At 61.6% G+C, this 19528-nt stretch overlaps 4 protein-coding genes across 9 annotated transcripts; 1 reads left to right on the plus strand and 3 right to left on the minus strand.

Annotated features, from left to right (window-relative positions):
* Window positions 1–1814: 1814 nt before the first annotated feature.
* Window positions 1815–3222, minus strand: ZNF593 (zinc finger protein 593). Its single transcript, XM_041417461.1, has 3 exons — window positions 2974–3222; window positions 2370–2432; window positions 1815–2254 (listed from the first exon to the last, which is right to left on the minus strand). The coding sequence occupies exons 1-3, from the start codon at window positions 3168–3170 to the stop codon at window positions 2113–2115; spliced, it is 402 nt and encodes a 133-aa protein (XP_041273395.1). The 5' UTR covers window positions 3171–3222; the 3' UTR covers window positions 1815–2112.
* A 148-nt stretch (window positions 3223–3370) lies between these two features.
* On the plus strand, window positions 3371–4884 carry CUNH1orf232 (chromosome unknown C1orf232 homolog). Its single transcript, XM_041417458.1, has 4 exons — window positions 3371–3892; window positions 3971–4057; window positions 4140–4237; window positions 4427–4884. The coding sequence occupies exons 1-4, from the start codon at window positions 3806–3808 to the stop codon at window positions 4683–4685; spliced, it is 531 nt and encodes a 176-aa protein (XP_041273392.1). The 5' UTR covers window positions 3371–3805; the 3' UTR covers window positions 4686–4884.
* A 539-nt stretch (window positions 4885–5423) lies between these two features.
* On the minus strand, window positions 5424–6780 carry FAM110D (family with sequence similarity 110 member D). The gene has a single exon (XM_041417432.1). The coding sequence runs from the start codon at window positions 6629–6631 to the stop codon at window positions 5630–5632; it is 1002 nt and encodes a 333-aa protein (XP_041273366.1). The 5' UTR covers window positions 6632–6780; the 3' UTR covers window positions 5424–5629.
* A 3811-nt stretch (window positions 6781–10591) lies between these two features.
* Window positions 10592–18389, minus strand: PDIK1L (PDLIM1 interacting kinase 1 like). 6 transcript variants are annotated; one of them, XM_041417427.1, is made up of 3 exons: window positions 18332–18389; window positions 16183–16484; window positions 10592–13595 (listed from the first exon to the last, which is right to left on the minus strand). In XM_041417427.1, exons 2-3 carry the CDS (start codon window positions 16465–16467, stop codon window positions 12855–12857), a joined length of 1026 nt encoding a protein of 341 aa, XP_041273361.1. In that variant the 5' UTR covers window positions 16468–16484; window positions 18332–18389; the 3' UTR covers window positions 10592–12854. The 6 variants fall into 6 exon arrangements, with proteins under 6 accessions (XP_041273361.1, XP_041273359.1, XP_041273357.1 ...); XM_041417425.1 differs by having other exon boundaries at window positions 16183–16809; window positions 18332–18385; XM_041417423.1 differs by having other exon boundaries at window positions 16183–17548; window positions 18332–18384.
* Window positions 18390–19528: the final 1139 nt, after the last annotated feature.

Genomic DNA, 19528 nt, shown 5'->3' on the forward strand with positions numbered 1-19528 from the left:
CCCGCCCGGTGCCTGCGCCCTGCCCGCGGGGCCCCGGGGCCGCCGGCACGCACCGAGCCCCTCGCCGTGCTCGGGGGCTCGGGGGCTCGGGGGGGTCCCAGCCCCGCTGCTCCTCGCCTCGCCATGATCATCCGGCCCCGACGCCTGACCCCGGGCTACTTCCGACTGCTCCAGGTAAGGGGGAGCCCCGGGGAGCCCCGGGGAGCCGCTGCCCACCACGGGAGCCATGCCCGGCTGCAGCCCGGCTCCACGTTGGCAGCCACGACGGTGCCGATGCGGGCCCACAAGGGCTGCAGGGAGCGCCCTAAAAACCCTCCTGAGACACCCAGAGAGGCACAAAGCTGCCCCGGTTGCCTTTACAGCCCCCAGTGTGATGGGGGCATTCCGGGTCCCTGTCCCCGTGGGGTTCGGGGTGCTCCCCGGTGCTCTCTGTGTCCCCACAGATGCAGCTGGCAGCGGGACGTGGGGCTGAGCCCGGGGGGCGGCTGCTGACCCCCCTGGCCCTGCTGCTGGCGGCCACCGGGCTCTGCCTGTCCCTCTACAGTGCCCGGAGAATGGCTGACCCCGCCAAGGCCCCCCCGGAGCCGTGAGGAGGGGGCTGGGGGGGCCCTGGGGACAGTCCCGGGGGGTGTTGGGGTCCCCTCCCCGCCCCAGCGGAGCCGCGGCCGCTTTGCAGCTGACCTGCGCCACATCCAGCCCTTGCCACCGCCACGGACGCCCTGGGGACGGGGCACACGCCTGTCCCCGCCTGCCCCCGCCTCGGCAGCCGGGATGGAGAACGGAGAAGCCGCTCCCGGCTCCGGAGCTGCCGGCTGAGCCCGGCCCGAGCCGCGCGGGGACACCGGCGTGCGGCCACCAGAGCAGAGGCCGGACGGACCGACGGACAGACAGAGGGACAGGCAGAGCCGCGAGCTGCATCCCTCCCCATCCCCCATGGGAGCAGAGGGGGCTGGGGACCCCGCTGGTGGCCCCAGAGCCCCCCTGTCCCCAGGGAACGTGCTGCGGCCGCAGCCCCGCGGGAACCAGGCCAGCGCCGCGCTGTTAGGTAACGGGCAGGGGGGACACGGGGTGGTGACGTGTCCTTGGGCACATCCCACGTCCCTGGGCACATCCCGGGTCCTTGGGCACATCCCGGGTCCCTGGGCACATCCCGGGTCCCTGGGCAGGCACATCCCGCTGGGATGGCGGCTGCAGCCTTCCCAGCCCCCGCAGAGCTGCGGCTCTCCCTCCCCCGGAGCCTGGGGACACAAATCCGGGCAGGCTGCGGTGGAAATAAACCCTTCCCTACCCAGCACAGCTGTGTCACTGCTCTGTCTGCCCTTCCCAGCACGGCCCCAGCTGGGCGGGAGGAAGGAATGGGGACACGGGAGGGATGAATGGGGACAAGAACTGCGCAGGAATTCGGTGGCATCGTCACTCAGTGTCCCCTCAGGGGCACCAGCAGGAATGCAGGGAGGCTGATCCCCACTCAGCCCGGCCCTCCAGGAGCATGAAATCACTTGCAGGAGTTGAGTTTTTGGGGACAGGAGCCTCAAAGTGTCCTCACCAAGGACTCCCCCCTCGAGGCCCAAACCAGCAAACCCAAGTGCTCCATGAATAGGTCACTCAAGCTCACACTCCACACAAAAAGACAAAAAGCTGCCTGGGAACTCCCTGCCAGGAGGGCAGAGGGAATTTTCCCACCCTAACAGGCCAGATCTCCAGGATGAGGCTCCTGGCCTGGACACCTTTGGGTAATGGGGAAGAAAACAACACCGAGGTGTCCCCCACCCCTTGTGGGGACTGCCACCCTCATACTCAACACTGCCACACTGTTAGTTTGTATATTTTAATGGGTGGAATAAGCTGTGAGCCAAGCACAGAGCAGAAGCTGCTCCACAAGCAGGCACACAAGCGAGCAGTGCCAGCAGAGAACAAGCAGCGTGTCCCTTTCTGCAGGAGGGGACACTCGGGGAGGGCACCCAGGCTCCTTCTCCTCATCACTGCCCGGCCAGGGGGGCTGTGGGAGCAGCAGGGATCTGGCTCCAGTGCTGGGACATGCTTTCCTCACAGAGCTGAGCACAAAGAGGTCCTCACAGAGCCCCTGAGCCTCTCGGTCCCGCGTCCCTGCGCTCAGCCCGACGTCTCCATGTCGGTGACCTCCTCCAGGGGCTGGGTCTGCACCTCCACCTTCTGTGGGGGCACGTAGGAGCCCATGCCAGCGGCGCGCTCGGCCTCCTCCTGCGTGTACGGAGCCTCCCGCAGCTGCTTCAGCCTGGGGGCACACGGGGGGCCAAGATTCCAGCTGCCCCTGCCCGCAGGACCTGCCCAGAGCTGCCCCTGCCACCCCTCACCCCGGGGGATTCGGGGTCTGTCCCCCCAGCCCTCACCTCTTCTTGTGCACCTTGGATCGGAAGTGCTCCTTCATGCTGTTCAGGTCCACGAAGTAGCGCCTGGGGTGGGAAAGGATGGGGGTCAGGGGGACCCCGAGACTGAAGGGGGGCTGGGGAGGGTCCTGCCGAGGGGCCAGGGTCCCACCACAACCCTGCAGGGGCCTGGGGTCACCCTGAGAGCAGGACAAGGTACCCCCCAGGGGTCAGAGCCCTCTGGCCAGGGGACAGGGACCCCCAGGATCTGAGCACCCCCTTCCCAGGGGACCCCCAGGATCTGAGCACCCCCTCCCAGGGGACCCCCAGCATCTGAGCATCCCCTCCCAGGGGACCCCCAGGCCTGAGCACCCCCTCCCAGGGGACCCCCCGGATCTGAGCACCCCCTCCCAGGGGACCCCCAGCATCTGAGCACCCCCTCCCAGGGGACCCCCCGGATCTCAGCATCCCCTTCCCAGGACCCCATACCAGGAACCTCAGGGACCGGGACAACTCCCCCACCTCCCCCGGGAACCCCAGGACCAGGACAAGCCCATGCCGAGGCTGGAGCCGTCCCCCCGAGCCCCGGGATCGCCCCGGTGTGCCCCGGCGTGCCCGCCGCACGCACGCGCAGTGCAGGCAGTAGAACTGGGCGCAGCCCGGCAGGTCGGGGTCGATCTCCTGCCGCAGCAGCCGCGCGGCGTTCTCGGGCTTCAGGTCCACGTGGATCTCGTCCAGGTCGCTCGGCGACCGCTTCGTCTTGAGCTGCCGGGCCAGCGAGTGCGCCCGGTGCGCCCCGGTGCGCCGCCCGCTCCGCGGCGACATGGCGGCCGCACGCCGCGCCGCGCCGCACTGCGCAGGCGCGGGGGCTGCGGGCCCCGCCCACAAACAGCGAGCGCTATTCATGGCCACGCCCATCCGTGTAAGCCACGCCCATACCCGCCAGGCCCCGCCCCCTCGGCCCGGTGTCACCGGGACGGTCCCGGGACGGTCCCGGGATGTTCCCGTGCCCTGCGGCCCCCAGCCCCCGCTGCCACCGTCCCCGCCGCGCTCCCCCGTGTCCCCGCGCTGCCCCGCTCACCGCTGCCAGGAGCGGGCAGGGCTCGGCGCGTCCCGCCGCCTCCCGGTGCCGATCGCGTTTCGCCCGTGATCAATTATAGATGGGGACACGCGGCGGGGGGAGCGCGGAGCTCCAGCGCCTCCTCTGCCCCACGCGGGGGTGTCCCAGCCCTGGGGGTCGCAAGTGGGCCAGGGGCAGCGGGGGGCTGTGGAGGGGGGGCTCGGGATGGCTTTTGGGGGTGAGCGGAGGAGCCGCCCCCGCGCTGCCCCCTCCCGGGCCCGGGCTCAGATTCCTTTTGTGCCGTGCAAGCGGCCGCTGAAACTTTAATGAAGCCACCGGATCGCCGGGTCGCCCGCCCCGCTGCCCGCGGCTCCGCCGGCTGCGGCCCCCGAGCCCCGCCATGGCCCAGGGCTTCTGGCGGCTCTACAAGGCCAAGGTGCTGCAGAGCCTGGGGGGGCCGCGGCCCGACGGGGCCCTGCAGGACGAGGTAGGGTCGGGGGTCCCCAAAACGGGCTGCCCACCCCCCCCGCCGGCAGCCCTGCCCTCACCGGGGGCTTCGTTGCAGGGAGAGCCCCCCGAGCTGATGGAGACGGCCGAGCCCCCCGCGCTGCTGGAGGAGGGGGCCGGCCCCGTGTCGCAGCTGGCCCGGAAGGTGAGGAGGGGGCTGGGGGCAGCGGGGCCGGGGGACACCGGCAGCAGGAGGAGCCCGGTGACCCCGGCGCTGCCCCCCGCAGGTGCAGGGGGTGGGGGCCCGCGGCTGGCGGACGCTTTCGTCCCTCTTCAGCCGCGAGGACGAGCACCAGCTGCTCAGCCCGGAGCCCTGCCCAGACCAGTAAGTTACAGATCTTGGGGGGGACCCCAGAACCCCGATCCGACCCCCGGGAACTGCTCATCCCCCCCCTATCCCCCACCCCATCGCCTTCACCCCCTCCCCGGCTGCGCGGGGGGAGAGCCGGCAGGGAGGGGGACACGGCGGGCTTGGCCTTGTCCCTGCACATTTCCATCCCCTCTCTGTCCCCAGCCCTCTGGCCACCGAGCCGGCCGAGGTGCCCCACACCGAGAAGGCTCCCGGATTTTGGGATCTCTTTGCATCCAAGTGGCAGCAGGCGCCGGGGCCGGACAAGGGGGGGCCCCCCCCGGAGCCGGCCGAGAGCCCGGGGGAGCCACCGGGTGACGACGGCAGCGACCTGCGGGAGCCGGAGGAAGGAGCCTTCCACTGGGGCTTCCTGGCCGGCAAGCTGGCCGAAATCCGGAATAAAAACGCCCCCAAGGGCAACTAGAGGAGGGTGCAGCGGCAGGACTCGCCAGAAGTTATTTGCGGCTCTGCCCTGGGTTTGGGGGGGTCACAGCTGAACCAAAGACCCCGAAGGTTCCCCTTTTCCCTGAGCTCTGCCTGCTGCTTTCCTTGCCCGAGCCCCCCAACAGCCCCACGGCCCCCGAGGGTGGGGAGGGGGAGCTGCCCCCCAGCCCTGGGGCATCCCCCCCACAGCCACACACACATGCCAGGCTAGAAAAAAACACCCAAACATATTTATTGAGGGCAGCCCTGGCCCCAGCAGCCCCTGTTCTGGGGAGGAGGGGGCTGAGGGGTGGGCACTGCCCACCACGGGGGGCTCAGGCTCTGCCCACCCCCAGCCAGCAGCTGGAGCAGGACTTGGGGGGTCACTGGGGGCTGTGTGCTCATCCCACCCTCCTGGGACAGGGAGAAATTGAGGGACAGCAGGGGGACAGCAGCCTGCCAACCCTGAGCCCACGGGGACTCACCCGGGGGTGGTCCTTCCCCACCTGCCCTCAGGTGCCCCCACCATGGATCAGCCGGAGCACCTGGCAGAGCTCCCAGCCCGCAGCACCCCAGGGCACCGGGGCCACGGGTGCCACCGGGGCCAGGGGTGCCACCGGGGCCATGAGTGCCACCAGGGCCACGGGTGCCACCAGGGCCACGAGTGCCACCGGGGCCACGGGTGCCACCGGGGCCAGGGGTGCCACCGGGGCCATGAGTGCCACCGGGGCCACGGGTGTCACCAGGGCCATGGGTGCCACCAGGGCCAGGGGTGCCACCGGGGCCAGGGGTGCCACCAGGGCCACAAGTGCCACCGGGGCCACAAGTGCCACCGGGGCCAGGGGTGCCACCGGGGCCACGGGTGCCCCTCAAACACATCCCGCGAGGGGCCCGGTGCAGCCAGCGGGAGCCACGCGGGTGTCCCGGTCCCGGTGAGGTCCCCGTTCACACCGTGGACTCCTTGGCAGCCGCCCAGGCTCTCTGGCAGCCGTAGAGCCACTTGATGACACGGGCGTTGCGTTCCACCACCGACACGGCGGAGCCCGGCCGCGCGTCCGGCTCCTCCTCCGTGCCCGGCCCCGCGTCCCCCTCGCTGCCCCCCGAGGCTCTCCCGGGCTCGGAGTCGCAGGAGCCGGGCCGGGCCGAGGCGCTGTCCCAGCCCGCGGGCCCGAAGCGCTCCCGGCCCAGCAGCTCCACCTGCGCCCGGTCCAGCCCGCAGTAGTTGAAGAAGCGCTCCTGCTCCGACAGCGGCAGCGACACTCGCAGCGCCAGCGGCTCCTTCCCGGGGACACCGGGCGGCTGCTCCGCGGGCACCGCCGAGACGCCGCCGCTGTCACCGCCGCTGTCCCCTCCCGGTGTCCGCGCCGCCTCCTTCTCGGCTGGCGCCCACAGCATGGGGGTCTCGGGGCTCGGGGGGGCGCCGGGACCCTCGCCCAGCGGCCGGGCGGGGGGCGAGCTGGGCGGCGCGGCTCGGAGGGGTCCCTGGAAGAGGCGCCGCACCAGCCCGGAGCCCTTGGTGTTCTCCTTGTCGCCGGCCAGGCAGTCCCGCTTCTGCCGGTAGATGATGAGCGAGTCGGGTCGCAGCAGGCGCCGGCTGCCGCTGCGGCGGGACACGGGGGACGGCGGGCCCGGCAGCTCGGAGCCCGGGCACAGCTCGGAGCACTGCTGCCGGGCCAGCCGGCGCCGCCCGTGCGGGGACAGCCGCGGCGAGCCCCGCAGCGCCGGCTCCTGCCGCCGGCTGATCACCTGCTGCGACTTCACGTACTTGGCCTTGTCGGCCTCCAGCCGCTCCACCGCGCTGGCTCGGCGGCCCCCGCTGCCCCCCGGGCCCTGCGGGCACTCGGGACCCCGGTTCAGCCAGGCCAGGGGGGAGCCGCGGCCGGGGGCCATGAGGCGCAGGTTGCTGGAGGCGCACACGGCGAGAGTGGGGCTGCCCAAGGGCACCATGGCCCCGGAACGGCGCTGCTGGTCCCTGCGGATCGCTGCGGATCGCTGCGGATCGATGCTGATCGCTGCTGGTCCCTGCTGGTCCCTGCTGATCGATGCTGATCGCTGCTGGTCCCTGCTGATCGCTGCCGATCGCTGCTGATCGCTGCCGATCGATGCTGATCGCTGCCGATGATGCTGATCGCTGCTGATCACTGCTGATCCTGATCGCTGCTGAACCTGATAGCTGCTGATCGCTGCCGATCGATGCTGATCGCTGCTGATCCTGATCGATGCTGATCACTGCCGATCGATGCTGATCACTGCCGATCGCTCTGTGCCCTTCCCAGGGGCCGGGCAGGGCTGGTGTGGCCGCCCAGGAGGGTCCTGGAGCTTCGCTCGGCTCCTGGATTCAGTCCTGGAGGAGAGAGGAGAGTCAGGGTCGGCCCCGAGGATGCAGCGGTGAGGAGGAGGAGGAGGATGGGGCTGAAGCAGAGCTGAGGGTGCCCTCAAGGCCACACGGACAGCGAGTCCTGGCAGCCGGGGCAGGAACAGCCCCGGGCAGGAAGGGAGAAGCGCCGAGCATCCGCCGGCTTCGCCCGCATCCCAGGAGCGCCTTCCAACCGGAAAAAATAGCGGAGCCGGCCGCCGCCTTGTCTTCCCGAGCGGCAGAACAAAGCCGAGCTCAGGAGAGCGGGCGAGCTGCCCCGGGGCTGGGGGGTCCCCGAGCCGTGCCCCACACAGCCAGGCTGGGCTGGGAGGGGAGATTCTCCCTTTCTCCGCGTGCGGAGGGCACGGAACCAGCCCCGGGTGAGAGCAGGGACACGGGGCCGGGCAGAGCAGAGCTCACGGGAGCAAACAGCCCAGGAAGCCGCTGCCACGCAGCTCCACACGCAGCCCACGGGCTCCACACCGCACCCACCCCGCAGTACATGGGGGAAACTGAGGCACGCGGTGTGCCTGGCCCTGTGCTCCCCGGCTGGGACCCTCACCCTCCCCAGCCCAGCCCCGCGGCCAGGACCGGGCCAGGACCGGGCCAGGACCGTGCCAGGCCGGTGGGGGACAGCCCCGCTCACCTGAGCCCACGCAGGGATGCAGGAATGGGATGCAGGGATGGATGCTCCAGTCTCACGCAGCTCCTGCCCCTCCGGCTGCCGCGGCAAACTGAGCCCAGAGCCGGGAGCAGCCTCATATAGAGGATGAGGAAGAGGAAGAGCCACCCATTAACCCCTGCCAGCGTGACCTCCCTCACAGCCCTGCCGCTGGCCCTGGCCAGCATTAACCCCTCCCCTGCTGCAGCTCCTCTCCTCCCTCCGCTTCCTCACGGGAACCCGGCCGGGTTTCGGGATTTGCAGCGGAGATTTTTGCCTCGGAGTCTCTCTGCTCCCCTGGACGGGGCAGGTCAGGAATGGGGCAGGGAATCCGGGACCGCTGCAGCAGCTTCTCCTTGTACAGCCACCCCAGGGTGTGGGGGCAGCTCAGGAGCCGGAGCCCAGCGGGCTGCCGCGGCAAACTGAGCCGGGAGCAGCCTCATATAGAGGATGAGGAAGAGGAAGAGCCACCCATTAACCCCTGCCAGCGTGACCTCCCTCACAGCCCTGCCGCTGGCCCTGGCCAGCATTAACCCCTCCCCTGCTGCAGCTCCTCTCCTCCCTCCGCTTCCTCACGGGAACCCGGCCGGGTTTCGGGATTTGCAGCGGAGATTTTTGCCTCGGAGTCTCTCTGCTCCCCTGGACGGGGCAGGTCAGGAATGGGGCAGGGAATCCGGGACCGCTGCAGCAGCTTCTCCTTGTACAGCCACCCCAGGGTGTGGGGGCAGCTCAGGAGCCGGAGCCCAGCACAATCCCCCTCCCCAGGATCCCACCCAGGCGGGAAGGAAGGAGGAAAGGTCCTTCTGGCACCTTCTCCGGTGGCGGTGAAAGGGTCAAAGCCAGCCCCGAGCCGGCCGGTTCCTGCCTCTTCCCCCGGGAAGGGCTGTAAATCGCAGGAAGCCACAATGGGCTGGAGCTGGCCCAGGGGTTATTTTTACCACTGCCCTCTTCCCTTCCCGAGTGCTCCCACAGGGACAATCCCGGCCCCCTCCATCCCCAGCCCGGGGGGCTGCGAACGTGGCACTGGAGCAGAGGGGGAAGGACCTGCTGCCCCCGGGCTGGGCTCCCGGACCCTCGGAGAGGGGCCAGAGGAAGCCCCCGGAGCTCCCCGGGGAGGGACAGCCCCTGCACCCTCCGGCAGCCGCTTTGGACGGGGAGCCGGGGCACAGCCAGGCCGGTCACAGCCGCCGAGGAGGCTCCAGGGGGACAAAGACCCCGAATGAGGGGGGGGACCTGTCCCCGAGCGCTCTGTCCCCAGCCCAGTTCCTTCCTGAGGAGCTGCTCCGGAGCCGGTGCCGGGAATGGGGCTGTGCCCAGCTCCTTCCCGGCCGGTGGCAGGAAGGGGCTGGGGCCAGGACTGACGAAAACGGGGCTGAAATGGAACCTGGGCAGGGTGAGAGGAGCCAGGCCTTGTCTGAGCTCTGCAGGCACTGGAAAAAACTCCCAGTGACAGCAAGGAAGGGACAGACCCCCCCTCTAACAAACAGGAGAGGGGCACAGCGGGCAGCACTGTACAGGACGCGGCAGCACCGGGGCAAATCTGGAGAGGACGGGGAACAGGATCAGACCAAGAGATGGAGAAACCTCGGCAGCTCTGGGGTCTGCCCCTGGATTCCCTCACGGGAAAGGCAAACGCCACGTCCCGGGGAGGAGCCAGGGAGGCTCGGGCTTTCCTCGGGAGAGGGCAGGGCTGGGAGGCTTGTTGGACGAGTTTAAAAACCTCAAGGGTTCAAAGGGGCACGAATCAATCCGAGAGCAGCGCCCCAGCCGAGGCAGGCAGCCGCGTGTCGGTGCAGGTCGGAGCGGGAGCGCTCCCGGGGATGTTCCGACCCCAAAAGGCTCCAGAGCCAGGGCAGGGGAGGGCTGGGAGCACAGGGACAGCCGGGGGGACGGGGACAGGAGCTGCCGGGGCTGAGGGAAGCAAGCCCAGGGTCAGGATGGAAGCCTGAACCCAGCACTGCTGCAAAGGCTTTTAGGTTTTTAGGTTTCACCTGCTTCCATCCCAAACCTGAGAGTGAAGGAATGAACAAGAACAGCCCGGGCTGGGCTCCTCTTCCAGCGGTGCTCACTTTAGCGGTGCTCACTTCTAAAAATGGGGTTTCAGATTCCCCCAAATCCCTTCCAGGGCTCCTGAGCAGCACCTGCAGCAGCCCAGGCTGGTGTTCCCACCTGCCCCGTGTCCCTCTGGGTGGTTTGTGGCATTCCAGGCACATCCCTGTGCCTCCCTTGGGCCACAGCACAGAAACTGCACTTGGCAGGAAAGGGGAACGGAGCAGCCCCGGCAGCAGCACCCGCTGGAGTCGGCGTTCAAATGTCCACACTGGTTCCCCCTTCTGTCCCCAAAGCCCCAGGAGGGATCACTCTGGTTCTCCCTCCATCCCCAAAACACCAGGAGGGATCACACTGGTTCTCCCTTCTGTCCCCAAAGCTTGTGTCTCTATTTAAAATCACCACTCTCAGAACTAATCCAAAAGTGGAACTTTCTCCTTTACTACAGGTCTCTAACCCCCCCAAAAAAGTGAATCTAAAGCCAAACTGCACTGAGCTAATCACAAGGCTCCTGCCAGGTGGGCACGTGCCCATTCCAGGTGGGAATTCCTGGCACAGGAATCCAGAGGTGCTGCACAGGGCTGGGCTGGGGTTTGCTGTGGGTGTAAGAAATTCCATGAGAAACTCACTGACAGCATTTCCAGTCTGCAGATCCCTCCGTCCTGAGCGCTGCTAATTAAAACATGCAAATGAGGGCCACACTTCCCTGGCATGGATAAGTAATGATGTTTCCTCACCTTCACTGCTAAGGTTTCTCAGGGCATGTGGGAGCAGCAGGATGCTGTCCCTGGAGGGCAGCACTGACTGAAAGCACTAACCCATGAAAAATCCTAAAACTTCATCGAAATTCAAGATTTTATTTCAAAAACAGTCATGAACTTAATAAATTACACAATAATTTTCCTCATTATAAATTCTGCATAAAATATATTTTACAGTTTTTAAAGAAAAACACGGAAAAAAACCCAAAAATCTTTCCCAAGTGCTGAAAAGTGTCTTGACTTCGTGTCACGCTGGTGAACGACCCCGCAGCTGCTACAACAAACTTGATTTATTTTCTCAAAACAAAGACCTCAGACAACAAAAAAACCAAAGAGAACACAGAGCTCGAGGACTACCAGTGTCACCCAACAGCGAGGATAAGCACCATGAGAGGGATTTCAGGTACCCCCAACCTATAAAGTGGCAATCAGTGCAAAGAAACACTTTGGGAGTCAAAAACCCCAAAACTTCCCCGTGCCAGCCCCCGATTTCTGCCCTGCAGAGGGGACCCAGGAGGTTCACAGAGCACCTCAGAGGGGAGCAGTGTTATTCTGGCTCTCACTTCTGCCTGGGTAAGAGAGGGGGACGCTCACCCCTTTGTTTTTAAAAAGCTCCCAAGTCAAACATGAATTCTAAACCCCCTTTTTCTCAGTGGCCCTGCTGAGGTGTGAGAACTGGGAGGCAGAGTTGGCACAAGCAAAGTGTGTTTGCCTGAGGATGGCTCCCTAAAAGGATGAAGTGAAAGGAAATAACAAGAAATCTAAACTAAGGCCAGCTGGGGACAGCCACCAGCTCACACAGCACCAGGTGAGAGCCACGTGTGGCCTTAAAGCCTCAGAAGTTGGGTGGAATCAGAATCCTTTGCTTTTGGAAAACCAAAAAAGAACATTTTGTTTATTTGCACTCGAAGAATAAACACTGAGTGCCCAGAACTGCTGTCCCAGCACTAAGAGGGAACAGTATTCAAAAAGCAAATTGTACAAGGAAATACTTACAGCCATTTCCAGGTAAGATTTGGGTGGTGGGGGGGGGAAATTAAATTGAATTTTGTAAAGAAAACTGGCCTTTCCTGCAGCTTGAAAGGCAATTTTAAGACTCTGCTTTTTTCCCCAAGAGGTCAGACTGGATGGGAGAGGTCAGTCCTGCACCCCAGAGAACAAAGAGCTGCTGCCAGTGGCAGGTGGCCTCACGAAACCTGTCCCAGCCCCAACCTGCTGTGTGCAGGCAGAGCTGGGGACCAGCAGCTCCCAAACCCCCTCCTCCCATCCGTGCTTGGAAATAAAGAGCACGTATTTAAAAGGAGGAAAAACTAAACAAAAAACCCAAGGCAGGCTGCCAGCTTTCACACAGCTGCCACTGTGCAGCCCTGACACCAGGTGTGAGCAGGGACAGAGCCACCTCTGTCCCCTCATCCCCAGGGATTTGGGAAAAGCCTTGGCTACTGGATTATTAGCTGGATTCAGTTAGTGGGAAAACTGCTGCCACCACGTTTTGAAGGATTTTAAGGATATGCTGCTGGATTCCCCCATCCACGTTTCCATAAACTGAGGGCACAGAACTCTGCTGTGACAAATCCTCAAGGTGCTTTGGGATTGTGGACACCAGGGCAGAGAGCGTGTTGAGAAAAGGCAGATTAATTGATTAATAAAAGCAAAATCAAATGATCAACGAGCCAGCCCCTCTGCCAGCACCTGACTGTACATTTCTAATTTGACTCCCTCAGTGATGAGCTCATTAAGCTCTAAGTGCCAAGATCAGCCATGTTAGCACTTGGAAAGCAGCTGATCCCCTTGCATTGCTTTTTTTTTTTGTTTGTTTACAAAGTCAAGTCTTTGAAATTAGATAACAAAAATAAATAATAAAGTCATTCAGGCCCGGGGAAGAAGGAGTTTTTCTCACTCACTTTCTTCACCCAGATTTCTAGCAGACCCCAATCATCCAAACCCACAGCAAATAATTTAAGTGCCACACACTCCCAGTCACTCATATACATAAATATATACACAGATTACATTACAAAGCCTCAAGATTTGCACTGCCAGCATGCAAACCTTTTTTTTCTTTTCCTCTTTTTTTTTTCTTTTTTTCCATGAGAGTTCCTAATACTGACATAGGAAACTGGAATGTGTGAGACACTCCGTGACAGAGTGCTGGAAATCAAGTAGTGTTGGCTCTTGCAACATCCCCCTGCCGGTGCAGCCCAAGGAACACCCTCAGTCTCACGCTGGGATTTCACACCGCGGCCAACTCCACATTCCTGCCGGGAATCTCCAGCTAGGTGCAAAGTACCCCCTGCAGGTGAGCCGAGGCTCTGCCCGCCAGGCCCGCCGGCCGAGCCCCCCTCACGTGTCCCAGCTGCTGTCCTTGAAGGCGATGTTCACCAGCCTCAGCTCCAGCTCGAAGGCGTCGGGCCGGTCCTGCGGGTTGGCCGCCAGCATCTCCTTGATCAGCTGCTTCATCCTGGCGTTCATGGACTTCTTCTTCACGGGGATGAGCAGCTCCATCTTGGGGTTCTCCAGCAGCGCCTCGCCCACGGGCACGATGGCCGTGCCCTGCTTCACGTAGCTGCCCAGCAGCTCCTTCTTGGTCTCGGTGTCGACGAAGGTGATCCTCTCCAGCATGGCCCAGATGATGATGCCCAGGGCGAAGATGTCAGCCTTGGCCGTGTAGTGTCCCTCCCACACCTCGGGGGCCATGTAGAAGTCGGTGCCGCAGGCGGTGGACAGGAAACACTTGTTGACGTTGACGGGCTCCTCGGGGTTCTGCCCCGAGGCCGAGCACACCTTGCTCAGCCCAAAATCTGCCACCTTCAGCGTGGGCTCGGGGTCGCCGGCGTGGGCCCGGCCCTGCGAGATGAGGATGTTGTCGGGCTTGAGGTCGCGGTGGATGATCTGGTTCTTGTGCAGGAAGGCCAGCGCGCTGCTGAGCTGCAGCATGAAGCTGGTGTTGGTCTTGCGGTTGGGCTTGCGGGACAGCAGGTACTCGTTCATGTCCCCCCCGTCACAGAAATCCATCACAAACCACAGGTAATAAGCACTTTTGGGGTCAAAGGCTATTTCTCCTTTTAACGAGGTTTCTACGAGCTGCAACGAGGAAAAGAGATGTCCTAACTGCCCGAGGACCGTGGAAGGAAAGGAAAGGATGGAAAAACGCATGAAATCTTCACAGAGAGGGAAGTTTGGGTTAGTCACACAGGAGGAATTCTTCCCTGTAGGCTGGTGAGGGCCTGGCACAGGCTGCCCAGAGAAGCTGTGCCTGCCCCTGGATCCCTGGCAGTGGCCAAGGCCAGGCTGCAGCAGCCTGGCAGAGTGGAAGGTGTCCCTGCCCACGGGAGTGAGATGGGGTTTAGGATCCCTTCCAACCCAGACCACTGTGGGACTGTTTGACCCTCCTCTCAACAATCCAGACAGCAAGGCATTGCAACGGGGGGAAGAAAACATTATGCAAACGTTTTTATGTAAAAGAGAGAAAAAACAAAAATCACAATATATTTGCCAGCCTCCTTATCTTCCCTGGTGTGGAGCATATCAAGCTCAGGCTCCTGCCCAGAAGCAGAGCTCGACCCTGATAACAGAGTTTTTAAAGATACCCAGTGGCCATTGCCCTCCCATCTGTCCCAGCTGGACAGTGTCCCACCCTGACAAAGCCTGTCCCACCCACTTTGCCAACAGCTTTTCGGGATAAACAAAGTCTCACAAGTAACTCCACACAGCTGTATTTATCCAGGAGAGATTTTTAAAGGCTGGTCTCCATTCCTGACACATCCATGAATTCCAGCAAGTTAACACAGGATCCCTGAACTCAGGAGAACACTGATCTGCAGGCACAGCTGAGCACGGAACACCCTTCCCACCATCATTATCCACAGGGTATTTTCAGGAACACAAGCTGAACAGCCAGTTCTTACAGCTGCTCCACACGGAAAGCAAAGTAAAACCTGCAATCACTTCTACTAATCCTGTTTACACAACTGCATTTGCCTCTTCAGCTCCTCTGAGGTGGCTCTGGAAGGAAAGTCCTGCAATTATTTCTGTTAGTAGTAAACCAATGGATGCTAAATCAAACTGGCTTTCAAAAACGAAGGGGTGTGTTAATATCTACAGAGGCATTCTGAAATGCTTTTAAAAAGTGACCTTTTCAAGAGGAAAAAAAAAAAAAGGTAGTAATTTACAGCTGTCTTCTTTACACAGTAAATCTATTTTAGAGCTAAGAAATGCCTTCTGTAGGGTTTGCAGTCAGGAATGGTGAGATTAAGGTATCTCAGGAGAGCAGGGAGTCTCCCCTGCCAAGAGGGCACCAACACAGACTCACAGGAGCTGCACTTGCAGACTTTGTGAGAGTTAAGACAGCAAAATCCACCCCTCCACATCTGTGCCAGTGGCAAAGCACCAGCAGACAAGGCTCAAACTCTACAGATTTGGTTCAGCTGGCACTGAGAATCTGCCCAGAGCCCTTCAGGACAGGGTGAGAGCCCTTCCCCAGCCTCCTGCCACACAGCAGCAGCTCAGCTCTGTGCTGGGAGAGCAGAGGGGCTCTGACTGCCCTTGCTTCAGCCCAGGCTGCTCCAAAGTGACCCTGGCAGGCAGCTCAGCTCTGCCCTTTGCTCTCCCCCCGGGAGCAGCAAAACAATCCGTGCTGTTTGCACCTGGCAGGGGCCAGAGCCCTGTGCCAGCTGCTCCCCAGCACCACCATCCCAGCCAGAAGCTCTTCCCCACCTTGCAGCTCCTCCCTGCACATCTGCCCTGCAGCTGGAAGCAGCCCCTGGCAGCTCCACTGATCCAGGAAGGTAAGGCTCTGACTTCTGCCCCACCAGCTGGCCGGTGTTACTGCAGCCTAATCCTTCCCTGAAAACAGGTCAGGAACAGCTCCCAGGGCACAGCCAGGGATCCTCTCCTCAGAGAGCAGCCAGCACCTGCAGGGCTGCTCACCCACACAGCCACCCCAGACAGCAATGGCAACGAAAACTGAAATAACAACAGCTGACATGGGATAACACAGCAAACACTGAGCAGGCTGCTGGCTTTTTAAACCAGAAACACGGATTTCTGCCCGGGGGTGATTTATGCTTAGGGCTGCTTTTTGACAGGGAATGAATCATTGTCTTTCCATGTCTTTCCAGAGCTATTTATTCTTCAAACATGCACATCTTCAAATTGAAAGGACACTTTCAGAGTGATATGTATTCCCCAATTTATACTATTTGAAGAGATTGTTATTTATTAAAAAATAAAAACAGCTCATGATGTGCTACCAATTGATCCTTGGTTCTAAGTGCTGGCTTCCTATAACCAAGACACTGATTTCCTCCTCCAAGGTCACCCAGGATGGAATTCCTCCAAGTTCTGTCCCAGGACAGGAGTGCTCTTTAACCTGCAGCTGCCAAGAACTCCACAGCCTGCACCTCCCCTGGGCTTCACCTGCAGGGCTTCCTCAAATTATCACAGCAGATTTGCATCGAACACAAATTCTGGAGTCTTTTAGAGCAGCACAGCTTCAAACCCAAAATCCAGGTGACTGCTGAGTTTTTTTTTAAAGACCTCTATAAAATTCTGGGTGCCAGCAAGGCAGGCAATCCCCTGGCCTAGCTGAGCAGGGCTCACAGCCCCGGGCTGCCCCACCTCCTTCCCCCCAGCTCCATTCCTTCCACCCCGTCCCCTCGGCCTCGTGTACCTGCAGATACAGGGAGGAGCTGGAGCCATGGGACATCTTCTGCACCATGCCATCTTTCTGCAAGATGCACTCCTCCAGGTGAATGACGTTGGGGTGCTGGCTCTTGATACTGCTAAGGGCCCAGAACTCGCGCAGAGCCAGTTCCACGTTCTCGGGAGCGTGGCACCGGATCTTTTTCACGGCCACGCGGGCGCAGGTCCTCCTGACGAGCGCTTCGTACACCACACCATAACTGCCACGGCCAACCTCCCGAATTAGATCGTACTTAGGCTGGCTACTCACCATCTTCAAGAGCAAAGGTTCTGGGGAAGGGGGAGAAACCCACACAACTAAAACTCAGGCACAGGAAGCGGGCTGTGTTTTTCCCCCCCCGCCCCGAGGGGCTGGCCTGGCCAGACCCCGCCGTTAACGGGGGGTTCGGTGCTAGAACGTTCCAGAAGCTGCTCCATAAACCTGCTGCCACGGGCCAGGCGAAAAGCGAGATTACATCTTTTTTTTTTTGTTAAGATTTCAAAGGCAGCCCGGCGTGTTCGAGGTGGCAACAATTCAAACCTAGACCGGAATGGTGCCGAGACGGGGCTACGGGGGGCGCTCCCGCTCCTCTCCCTCAGTGTCTTCCGTGGGCATCTGCAGGGATAACAGGAGGCTGTCATGCTCCCCATCCACCTGGAGAGCACACCAGGTCCCAGCTGAAGCCCCTGCTTGGGCTGGAATTTTAATCAACTGCCTTTTTTTTTTGTGGCTGCAGGAGTAAATGTTTGTGTTATAATTGTTGTATTCAGAGAAGAGAAAGGTTCAGTCGCTCCCCGTTTATTTTTTGAGGCGAGTGATTTTTCACCAAGCCTCCTCTGCATGAGGAATCTACAGCTATGAAAGGTTAAAAGGGGATAACTGGTTGTAGAAGTTTGCACCCAGCATCTAGCTTTCACTTTTGCTCGACAGAGCAAGGACAAAAGTTAAGTTGTTGCTCTGAAAGTAAAACAAGAGACACACACACAAAAAGGAGGAAAAAATAAAAAAAAGCCACCAAACCCTGCTGCAGATTTATGACCCTCCCTGCACGCTGCCCTACGAGATTACAAACCAAACACCAGCACCACCTTCACACAACCAAACCAAAATGGGACACTGACTAGAGACAGCAATAAATTAAAATAAAAAAATAAGAGCTTGACTAGCCAAGGATCACTGGTCAAACAAAATGAAACGCAAAACCAAAAGTAAGTAAATAAATAAAATCACACTGATAAATCAGATCTACAATAGCTTTAAGACAGCCAGTGATAAAGGTAATTCTCAGTATGTCAGGCAATAAGGACCCCATTGAAACAGCCTGTTATTAGTAGGAAGATTTCAAGTATTTCCACTGCTTTAGGCAATTTTTTTTTTTTAGGAAAAAAAAAAAAAGAAAAAGAGAGAGAAAAAAGGTATCATCAGTGTCAGGCAGTGCTACAGAGACATTTTAACCTTTCAGCAAAGCTGTGCGAGGGACATTCGCAGCAAGGATTTGAACCGAGATGTGCCGTGCGTGAGGAACGCGGCCCCGGCAGAACCCACCAGAGCCGAGGCTGCAGCGGCAGCTCCGGAGCACCGAGATCCCGGGGCCAGCCAGGGCCGGAGCGGCCCAGCGCCCGCACAGCTCCGGGGCAAAGCAACACCGCGCCGCGTTCCTCAGGCACGGGCACGGCGGGCTCCGAGCGGGCACAGCGGGCACAGCGGGCTCCGAGCGGGCACAGCGGGCTCCGAGCGGGCACAGCGGGCTCCGAGCGGGCACAGCGGGCTCCGAGCGGGCACAGCGGGCTCCCCGGGGCCGGCCCGGCCGAGCGGACACGGCGCCGGGGCCGCGCTGGCTGCCGCGGGCCTGGCAGCGATTATAGAATCATAGAAATGTGTATAGATAATGTAGATAATTAATAGAGGTCATAAAAATGCACCGCGGCCGCACCAGGCCCCCACCTGCGGCTGTGAGGGAAGCACCGCTCGCCCCACAGCGCGGGATGATGCCGGCCCGCTGGGCCCTGCCCGCCGCAGGGGATACCGGCTCCCCCCGCCCAACCTGCAGCGAGGATCCCGCCCGCTCCAACCCCCGGGGGCCGGGCAGCACGAGGGGCCGGCCCCGGGCCGAGCCGGGCCGAAGAAGCCGCGTTACCTCAGCGCCGCCGCCGCCGCCGCCCGGCCGCCATCTTAGGGCTGCGCTCCGCCCGCCCGCCTCCCTCAGCACGGCCACGCCCACACGCCACGCCCACACCGTGACCACGCCCGCTCCGCGCGCGCTGTCCTGTGATTGGTCAGACGAGGGGGCGGGGCGGGGCGAGGGAGGTGGGCGTTTAATTACATTAATTAATCAATTAATTACTGAAATTTCTGTTTATTAATTGGGAAGGAATTGTTGCCCGTGAGGGTGGGGAGGCCCTGGCTCCCTGGCAGTGCCCAAGGCCAGGCTGGAGCACCGGGGACAGCGGAGGTGTCCCTGCCATGGCCCAGGGCGGATTTAAGCTCCTTCCAAAACAAACCATTCCAGCACTCCATGATTTATTGCTTGGCATCCAGAAAAAAATCAGTACAGCCCCTCTCGCCCTTGGTTGTGCTTGGCTCGGTGTGACGGTGACACAAGAGCTGTCGCCCCTCTCTGTTCCCTGCTCTGTGCCATGGCCTCATTTCCTCCTCCTGCAGGGCTGGAAGTGCCCCCCATGCCCGGAGCTCCTGTCACAGGCCCTGCTGTCTCCTCAACCACTGCAAAGCCACCGCAGGGACATTTTGGGAGAAGCCAGGGCCACCGACTGCTCAGAGCCCTGCGAAGACAGAGCAGAGGGAGACTCACTGCTGTAGTGGGCTCTGCGGGGTTAATTGGGAAGGATCCCGGGCTGATTAGTGCCCTGGGTCCTGCCTAAGCTGTCCCAAGCCAATTAGGGGCCAACGAGCCCCTTGTGGGTTCTGAAATCTGCTTAGGGCATTACAACCCCTCCGTTCCTGCGAATCCCCTTAATCGAGTCCAGAAGCAATTAATTAATCAATGTCAGCAGGGCAGGGCCAGCTCGTGTCTGGCTGTGGGCAGGGTCCCAGCCCTGCGCTGCCCTCCCGGGTGCCCAGCCAGCCCCTGGCAGAGCCCCAAGTGCCAGAACGGGAACAATTTTGCAAGATGTGCCTGGAGCTCCCGGCGCAGTCACTCGCTGCACTCGTGAGCCAGGGCGGAAGGAACACAAAGCAGCTGAGGGGGTGTCCTGGGAGGGGAGAGGGGGGTCAGTGCACCCCGACACCGCCTGTGCAGCCGGGTGTCCGTGTGTCACACAGCCAGGTGCCTGTGCATCCATTCATCCGTGTACCTGTGCATCCCTGCACACCTGTG

Source organism: Onychostruthus taczanowskii, unplaced genomic scaffold (genome assembly GCF_017590055.1).
Source record: "Onychostruthus taczanowskii isolate IOZ18803 unplaced genomic scaffold, ASM1759005v1 scaffold56, whole genome shotgun sequence".
NCBI lineage: Eukaryota > Metazoa > Chordata > Aves > Passeriformes > Passeridae > Onychostruthus > Onychostruthus taczanowskii.